At 32.9% G+C, this 10,344-nt stretch overlaps 1 protein-coding gene across 1 annotated transcript in view; it reads right to left on the bottom strand.

The window, feature by feature from the left end:
- LOC108737271 (metabotropic glutamate receptor-like) overlaps positions 1-10,344 on the bottom strand; it is a 270,131-nt gene that overhangs the window by 66,841 nt on the left and 192,946 nt on the right. The window contains exons 6-7 of the mRNA XM_025980471.1: positions 8,468-8,574; positions 7,452-7,601 (exon numbers count right to left, since the gene is read on the bottom strand). Coding sequence (XP_025836256.1) covers positions 7,452-7,601; positions 8,468-8,574 — 257 coding nt within the window. The remainder of the gene's footprint in view (positions 1-7,451; positions 7,602-8,467; positions 8,575-10,344) is intronic.

Here is a 10,344-nt window from a genome sequence, read left to right as displayed (position 1 = left end):
AAATGTTACAATTCAACAACGGTATATATATATATTATAGATGTGTAAATATTGTAAATAAACTTGGTATATAGTAAAAAAAGTGTACATTCTCGAGGGTGCCTAACACTATGTAGGCGAGGAGATTTTGTTTAGGTTTTGCGCTTGACAACTGAAAATACTGAAATTTATGCGCGGTCAGCAACGTACTTGGTAAAACCAAATATATCAACAATTAAGTATATAACAGCAAATTTCACCAAACCATACTTAAATTTCAACGTAAAATATGTTACCTGATGAATTTGTTAGTATATAATGATTCACTTGATAGTAAAAGACTTTATACGGAGTATGAATTATTTTTTTTGTTTGAGGTAGGTATCTACCTTTAGTTTAAATTTCTAAATCGTTGTTATGAAAAATTTGATCTTGTTTTGGAAAGTCAGGCACTTTTTAGTAAATCAATCAATTTCTTCTTAAATAAATTCAGTAATTACGCAGAACGGACAAAAGAAGTTGGATTTCTCAAATTCAAGGAGTAGTTTAAAATTTTAAAGATTTTCCTTTGTTATTTTATTAATAAATACAGAAGCAGAAATGGAGACGAAAACAAAAGTTTAATGTAAGTAAGTGCAGTAGTTAATTTATATTTCATATGGCAATCCTCCAACGTGACTATTGTGGTTTTAAGTCGGAAGCAAACTTACTGAAAGCTTGAACTGGAATAATAAGAATGAATCTTTAATGCGAGATTTGAAGGAAAGTAGCGTAACTTACTAAACTTGCATATATTTAATATTTTATTTTTTCATTGTGCCATATTTATTGTATTTAATGAAAATAAATGTCTATTAAATAAACGGTTATTATTTTCTGGAAAAAAATCGTAGTATTTTAATTTTTCATTATGCCATATTTATTTCCTGTCGTAATTTCTTCTTTTATGCATATTACTTGTACAAAGTAAACATATTTATACCAAAGTTTTCTACATTGGATTCAAAGTTATTAATTTTTACCAGAAGTTTTTCCTTTCGGGGATGTCTTTCTATTAGGTTTAGAATTACATCTTCCTCTTACCTGATATAAATGAGGGATTCTCTGGTTCTATTAATAATGTGTATTGCCTTTACAGTGTTCAAATTTTCCTTTTCCTTTCCTCTTTTTGTTTAATATTAAGGATATGGGTTGTTCTAGTTTTAGGGAAATACGAAGATTAGCTCAGGATAGGGAAGAGTGGAGGTGTGTTTTCAGCCAGTCTTAGAACTGACGAACTTATGATGATATGAGGCGTAAAGCGTAATATACAGTTTTTATAAGGCGCTTGCTTTTTATTAGAACAGAAATCTTGGTACTTTTGCGTACCAGAACAGATTTATGAATTATTTCTTCAAGCCACTATTGATGTACCAGTATATGTGATAAAATGCTTCTAGTAACCTTACTACGCGGTATTTGGCTCGAAATATTGACCAAAAGTGCTATTTTAGAAAATATTACAAATGGCGCAGTAAACGCCATCTGTAGCACGATGCTACATTTTAGGATTACGTATGCTTCAATAAGGTCCACTTGTGTGGATATCTACTTGCTGAAAACGAATCCCGGCGTAGCCAACCTCAGCGTGATATGCACGTTAGGTTAATCGAATAAAATAATTCGAAGTGGTCTGTATTCTATCGAAACTGCCAAACGCGGATCGCGATTTCGATCTTTTTGGATCTCATCAGCGCGTCGCAGGCAGTTCCGACAGAACACAGACCAACTTTTACCTGCTGTCTCAACAGTGCGTTTTAGAAAATATTACAAATTGCGCAGTAAACGCCATCTGTAGCAAGATGCTACATTTTAGGATTACGTATGCTCCAACAAGGTCCACTTGTGTGGCATACGTTGGTCTGTGTTTGTCGGAGCTGCCTGCGACGCACTGATGAGATCTAAAAAGATCGAAATTACGATCCGCGTCTGGCAGTTTCGACAGAATACAGACCACTTCGAATTATTTTATTCGATTAAGCTAACGTGCATATCACGTTGAGGTTGGTTACGCCGGGATTCGTTTTCAGCAAGTAGTTATCCACACAAGTGAACCACGTAATCTTAAAATGTAGCATCGTGCTACAGATGGCGTTTACTGCGCCATTTGTATTATTTTCTAAAACGCACTGTAAAGACGGCAGGTAAAAGTTGGTCTGTGTTCTGTCGGAGCTGCCTGCGACGTGCTTATAAAATCCAAAAAGATCGAAATCGCGATCCGCGTCTGGCAGTTTCGACAGAATACGGACCACTTCGAATTATTTTATTCAAAAGTGCTATTTCTTAAAGATACTGTAATGGCAATTTCTGCGACAGTTCAGTGGACACAGAACCAAGGACACGGATTATCTTCGAGTTTCTCAAGCAATTTAAGCCATTGGTTTACCTACATTCCTTTTAACACGAAATTATGAAATAGGTCTATTTTTAACATACTTCATTACTGCAAATAACATATAAAAAATCAGTAAATCTTTGTCTTCAGGATGTGCCAGTTTACCCCGAAATGTAAAGTAGTAATCTCTATTTATACAATGAGCTTGTTCTTACTGATTGACTGACTGACTGATTATTAACGCACGACAGAAACTGTTGACTCGATTTGGATGAAATGTTACAATTCAACAACGGTTTAAAAATTTCATATACTATAATTGAGTGAAGTGTCTTTCGAAAGATAGGAAAATTTTAAGAGTGAAATATACCTCTTACATTAGAGGTGTAGCTCTGCTGCCAAAAGCTCTGCGAATAACCAGTTCCTAAAATACAGTCGAGTGAGGTGTCATTACAAAGATATAGAAATTGTAAGAATGACGTATATTAATCGTGCTTCTTGACTTATAACCGGTAATACACCGCTGGCGAAGCACAATTACTAAACGGTAGTATTCATATAAGCGAAACACGGGCCAGCTTAAATTAAACAGTTAAAAAAGGCTAAAAAATGAAAGATGATGGCAACGATGTAGCTGCTTTATCTCTTGTTCATTTCCCCATTAGAAATTACCTAACGAGGATATCAGAACAAAATTTAACACAATTACCTGTCTCAACAAATTATCCTTGTAGCAACAAATTCAAAGCATAAAATAATTTTGCCAAAGGTAGTATAAAGAATATTTAAACGAATTTTACATAAGACACCTGAATAGAAACGAAGACATTAAAGAGGACAATTGGGTGACTTATCAAAAAAAATAAACTTTCCCTTACGCATTACCATCTCGTTCATATCATCGAGCTTATTGCGTCTTGTAACTTGTTACGGTGAATTAATACGTAGATATTTTATCAAAAGTGCGCCTTAATTAATAACCTGAATAAATAAATAACAAACTAAAAAATTAGAATGGCACTTTAAATTACACCAATCTATGCTAATAATAATGTTAAAGTAAGACGTTACTTAAAAAGTCATTAAAAAGTTATTGTCCTTTGACGATTCAATTATTTTTGTCTCACATTATTCTAGCCTAATTATTTTCCTTTTTTCTTTGGTCCATATTTATCGGAAAGACTTCTTGCTCATCAGTGACATCGAGAAAAGCCATGTAACGCTGCCACTAAGCATGGACTATATTTTGTTTTCTTTTATTGTAATTGACAGTAAGACTACATATTCTTTTGTATTTCTGTATCAAGAAGAAAAACAGCTAAAATTCAGACGAACGAAGAAAAAGCGGAAAAATATGAGGTCAAAATCGGAAATACGGGAGCAAATGTGAAATCAAGGAAAAAATCAGACTAATTACGGAGTAACACAGCTTAAATTGTCAATTTTAAACATTAAAACAAATGTAATTTTGTGTTTATTGTATTGACATAATCGTTCAGTCCCCTTTTCGTGTCGAATTCAAATTGCTAAATGTTAGTAGGTATTTATTTATCTACTAGGAGATTGTAATGGTCTTGTTTATAGAGTTGTCTTGCATCCTTATTCTATTTCAGCAAGTAAACTTGACTGTCAACATCCACTTCGTCCGTTTTATCTGCCTTTTCTAAACCACCACCTCATCCCATAATTCCTAAAACGGGGCTGAAGAGAACTTTCCGCCATACCTTCCGTCTTTTCATTACAAGCTGATGAGCATAGATTTGTTTTTGATAAACTAGGTGTTGAATATTTCGGCCTAGATCATAGTTAAGCATTCGGGAGGACCGGTTCGATTCCGGATCCGCTTGGTTTGGTCCAAGTTTCTGTCTTTATTTTGCCTTACCTTCCCAATCACCACCCTCCTAATACCTCGATTCATATAAGGAAGCTGAAGAGGACTTTCCGCCCTATCCTCCAACTTCACACTGGAGTGTAGGTCTGCGCTGCTGATATAACAATTTGGTTAAGCACATATATTCAACTGGATCATAGATTCAGTTTGTCAAGCGAACACCTTTGGAAAACCTTTTCAAACATTAGAAATCTCACTAAATAACGATATACCGCCTGCTGCTCGGTATTATGTCATCTCCATTTTAGGGAACAACTTCGATTTGACCGGTAATTTATCGACAATGCATGTGGATTAATAATGAGGACTAATCATTCCGAAATCGCGATCCACATCTGTTGGTTCTGATAAATAACTAACCAAGAATTTGATGTTATTCATCTGTATGTTTTTTTGAAGAACTTCTTTACAACTATTAATTTTTAATGAGGACGTAACTGAAATTTTTAGGGCCTCGAGTAATCTGGTTCGTAAATTTGATCTAGCAATTACATTTGCTTTTAGTTAAACCATTTTAACATGTGTTTATCTCATGTAGTCCTTACAATTTATTAATGGGAAGGTATGTTATCATTAAAACTTAAGTATACTTGTAGCGTTATAACACAAACATAACTCTCATGATCACTATTGCAAATCATATTACTTTGGAATAGAAGGTAGGCTGTTCAAGGTACAATCGTGATTAGGATGAGTTCAAAAATAACAAAGATTAAAAGTTTTCGACTCTTAAACTATTAATATAAAAATTTACTTCTTTTAATTTTCTACCCACTATAAACTACCTCANTCGCAAATAGTTAAGGATGTGGGCTGTTCTAGTTTTAGGGAAATGCGAAGTTTAGCTCAGGATAGGAAAGAGTGGAGGTACGTATCCAACCAGTCTTAGGACTGACGACCCTATGATGATGATGATGATTATTATTGGGAACGAAAAAAAAAACTATTATTATGCCAGGAGGTTGTTTTAACAACTTCTCATTAGTCTACGGTACAACTACCTGTCAGTTACTGAAAACTTGGTCCAGGTACTTTAATATTAAAATTGGCAAAATGAAAAAATAGAAAAATATTTTTACTGGAATGTAAGAAGAAACATCTGTTTGTCAAACATATAGTGAATAATTTAAAATGTATACAAAAGCTGACAAGGTAATAAAAGATAATAAAAAACTTCAAGTTGTCTGTATTGAACTTGGAAATTAAAGTTACGTGCTATTAAAATAAAAAGTGGAAATGGATATCTAAGAAATAAAAAGGAAGCTAAAAGTGGAAATTCTAAACCTCTTAATCAACAACTGTTTAAGGATGAATCAGGCACGATATGAAACAATGCTTAATGGAATTAACAATAAGCTAATACAAATGGAATTAACAATAAGCTAATACATGTAAAGAAAGCTAAAACCATCCGCGAATCATCATGCGATGTATGAGTTCCACACAAACAAATAAAGTATTATATAATTATGCAAATATACCGTTACCAGATTATGCCATCAGGACACCTAGTTTAATCACCAAAAGTTGGTCTTTGTAACAAAAAATCAAAACTATATTTACCACTTATTATTAAGGATATCGAATTTGGGATATCTAGAGTAAAAAGAGAAAATAACGATAAAGAGCAAATAAAAAATTTGCAGAACAACATAAGATCACGAGTCATCAACGGGTCACGAAACAATTTAGACATGGATGATGTAGTTAACAGTGAAGAAATATGTCTTAAAAGGGATGTCAAGGATACGAAACGATTTTTAGACACACATAAAGAATTAATTATAAATAGTGCTGATAAACGTGGTGCAAGGTACCAATATGAGTTGGAATTACAGAGAATGTTGGCTGATGAGACGACATACAAAGTGATAGACAAAGACTCACCGAATAAATTTCAGAAAAGAGTTAACAATTTAGTAGATGAGCTTATTGTTCAAATGGTCAAGAATTTAAGAACTTTTAATTCAGTTCCATCCAGAATATATGGACTTAGAAAGGTTCACAAGGACTAATATAAACTGAGCTCAGGTGTTAGATGTATAAAATTTCCTTCGTATAAGTGAATAATTCTATGAGCTTTGTTAGTTTTATTAATATGACGAAACAACCCAGTGACTTTATGCTGGTGTCATTGTATGTGGTCATTTAGATCTAGTCATTGAACTGATCCATGAAGATTGGACTGAAACCTTAAATAGAATAAGTATCGATAAAAAAGTATTAAAAGATCTAATAATATGCTATTTTGAGACAAGTTACGTTGTGTTCAAACATAAGTTTACCTTACAAATTGATGGTACGAGCATGGGCAGTCCATCAAGTCCAACATTGGCCAATTTCGTTGTGCACTACACATTAAAGAAAATCATAAATTCGTTACCGTATGAGAAGTTATTTTTGGATGAGACTTTAATGGCGATACCAAAGAACGAGAGCAGCAGCTTGTTGTATTATTTCAAAAGCAAGAGAATACAGTTCACGATGGAATGTGAAGAAGAGAATAAGATAACTTTCCTGGACGTCTTAGTTATGAAAAAACTGGATGGAACACTGAAAACATGTTAGTACTCAAAACCGACAGGGAGATTGTTGAATTATAAATCCAATCATCCGACGTATCAGAAGAAATCAGTGGTACAAGGCTTACTGAATCGAGCGGTAAATCATAGCCACCTACATTTCTATCAAGAAAATTAAGAGTTAAAAATATTTTGAGTATACAGATACGAACAACTTAAGTAACTTATATAGTATAATCATCTACCAAAAACCATCAAGAGAAATTCTTTCTGAAGTTCAACGTTGTCAATGTAATAACGCGAATTTCGGTTTGAGTATCAATTGTAACTTAGTTTTACTGATTTACTACGTATTGGTTTATAAGAATTGCTATGCCCCAATTATGTAGGTTGGGTTATGGCGGAAAAGATTTCCCTGACTCACACACGTGAACTTAAGTTAGGTTTAAATGAGAGAATGAGAGGATTGGCTTGTGTAATGCGTTATGCAGCAGGCTTTGAGTGATATGCAACGTATTTTTCTACGCTCTCTCAGGGTAATCATTGGTGGGTTCATTAATTGTCTTTAGATACTGACGCTAAGTCCGATTGTTAGTAAGCTAAGAATTCATAACCATACTGCCCTGAAGGCCCGATATTTAATATTTCATTAATTATACATACATTTACTATATATTTAACTTACCAGTAGAATTCAATCGTAATTCTCCTTCAACATACTCTCCAACACGGACCCATTGATATTTGCCAGGAAGTACTTGCTTAAAGTGTATTATATTGTATCTGGCTGGACCGTCTCCATTCATGTCAAAATGAAATCGATCACCGCTTAGACCTAAATAAATAGAAAAAAGTAAATACTGTTATACAAGTATTTCAAGGGTATAGTGCAGTATACATATGTATTGTACGTATTTGCAGCGAACGCTCTAGTTCTATTTGAATGTCAAGGAAATGCAAAATTTATCACTTTGCGAAGAAATATGATGCTACTTGGAATAAGTTTGCATAAAAATTTACCTATCTCTGCACTTTACTGCATTTCATTTTAATATGCTTGCATATATTTTTCAAGTGAGACTTGTTAATGAATGTACTTTTTGATATGACTTTATGTCACTTAATAAAAATATTTCATTTGGTGAAGTTACCAAGAAATAAAAAATTGGTCAGCTACTGATATCGGTAGTGGAAAATGGAAACGGTGGTAAAAGAATAAACAAACTAACAAAAAAGGCAACGGAGTTACCTTCTTCTTAGAAGAGGTGATGTTTCAGCAACAAGTACTAATAACCAATTATAAAAAAATAATAGAACTAGTAATTTTCACATTCTATTTTCTTTTATAGTCATGAATTTTAACCAAGTAAATACCGATTCCATCCTGTTAATCCGTTAAATCACAAATGACTCGTTTCGGTTGCCTTTGTACCAGTTTGTCGAAGCGGTACCGTAATTTTTTGGCATCGAAAATAAAATATCCCACAAATTTTGAAAAAATTTTTAAATTAAGCGATTAAAACTAATCGTCATATTTTGATATTTATGCTATCAATTATTCTTTGTATTATCAGCTGAATCAAAAAGGTAAAAATACATTATAGATACTAACAGTCATACCCCAGCTATAACAGTACCTTCGAAGAAGGATGATAAATTAAAGATGTCATTGTATATTTAGGACTTTCTGAACTCACATACCTTCAAAATCAACTTTGCGTAGAAATCTAAGCAGCTCAGATCCTTTCGTAGGCTTGAGAGAATCACACAGTCCGGGTTGACCATGACATAGATCCTTATGCATATCTCTGAAATAGAAAAAAAAAACTATTATTAACAGAAGAAAAACACAAGATGCGATTCTCTAGGTTCATACAACCAACTTCCCATTATAAAAATAAATATAAATAAGTAAATAAATATTGTCATAAGCAAGTGAATTTATATGTTTCTGTTGAGATATAACTACTCCAGAAACAGAAACGAATTTTATATTAATATTGACAACGGATTTTATAATTTAGAATCACTAGTCAACAATTTAACTATAAATAATTATTAACATCATAGTGTAATAATAAGCCTACCTTATGAGATAATTAGGAAACACAGAAAAACGAAAGGAACCATCACAGGGTAAGTGAAGACGTCAAGCCGCTTCACCACCCTTCTTCATGACGTTAAATTTGACTGAACTTTCCGGTTATAACTGATTCCGCTATTTAAACGGCTGATAATTAACTTACTAACCTGGTATAGTAAGTATATGTTAGCTTGCAGTTTCAAATAAATATATTAGATGTACTAACATTGTGCCAGTGATCTAAATACGAATTTATGAATACTATGTAACAGTATCTCTCCAGAAATCTCCAAGCCTATTTTTCCTGCAGTATTTGAGTTTAAACAAAGTAACTTGTTCTATTCCCCGTCGAAATAATGACGTAATTTGTCCTTAAAATACATTTACTACTTATTAATACAATTTTCATCTCGTCGGTAACGTACAAAGGTCAATATAAAGTTAGTTAGAATTATAATCGGACAGAATTAAATCTGTAGGATTATAAAGTTGCGGTAGGAAAAGAAAACACGAAGTCCATGTCCATTCTTTTGTTTTGTAGATTTAGAATAAGAATTTTGAGGATTGATGTGTTATTTTAAGAAATTTAAAAACTGCCACGCTGCACAAAATGGGAACAAATAAACAAATTAATAGAGTAGCAGTTAACCACTGAAAATATGTAGGATACATATTTTCAAATGCTTCAAATAAAATAAAGGGTCAGTCGGACAAAGGTGTTCAATCTATTGAAGAAGGATTTTGATCAAAATTTTCATTAAGAAAATTTTAATGGGATTGTGTTTAGAAAATAAAGTGAAGGAAACTCATCCCTGAATTCGTTTTTTCTCGCTTGAAATGTTACATTATAAACACGTTGCCCGTATTCCCCCTCTCTCGTTAAATGTAGACTTTACGATGTAAAACTAATTGTTTCTACTGTAGTTTAATAAGACTGTGTACCAGAATTGCTATATTTGACAATAAAAGTATATTAACAACTGTATTAATCGGATTTCAAATAATGTATAATTTCACAATCAAAAAATTTTCTATTCAGTGAGACTAGGCTAGGTGTAACATTAATTTGTATTTCTATTTATCATATCGACTTGTTCTTTTATTTTTTAATCCTAGGTTTTTAAGTATATTTCCACAACAACTTGTCCATATTTTGCCCCGAAGTCCTCGTTATCCTGTATTCCTTACTCCTTTACCAATTTTAGCCCACTTCATTACCTTACCATCACCCAATTTTCCCCACTTTTCGCTATCCCAAGGTGGTATAAATAGCGGTTCCGGAATAAGTAGAGATCATCTCTAACGTTTCATGGACCAACGGCAAGGCAAAGAGGGAGCTCTGGGCTCATAGTGAATTCACATTTCTTGTGTATATATTATACTCCATTTACAGGCCATTTGATATTATTTTTCTTTAGCTGTAGGTATATGTTAGATTTCCTATTTTCGTAAGCGTTTTCACTAGTTTGTTTCTGTATATATATATATATATATA

This window comes from Agrilus planipennis, unplaced genomic scaffold (assembly GCF_000699045.2).
Source record: "Agrilus planipennis isolate EAB-ADULT unplaced genomic scaffold, Apla_2.0 scaffold136, whole genome shotgun sequence".
Lineage (NCBI taxonomy): Eukaryota > Metazoa > Arthropoda > Insecta > Coleoptera > Buprestidae > Agrilus > Agrilus planipennis.
The sequence above is the reverse complement of the archived record's forward strand: the minus strand, read 5'-3'. Positions and strand labels throughout refer to the sequence as shown.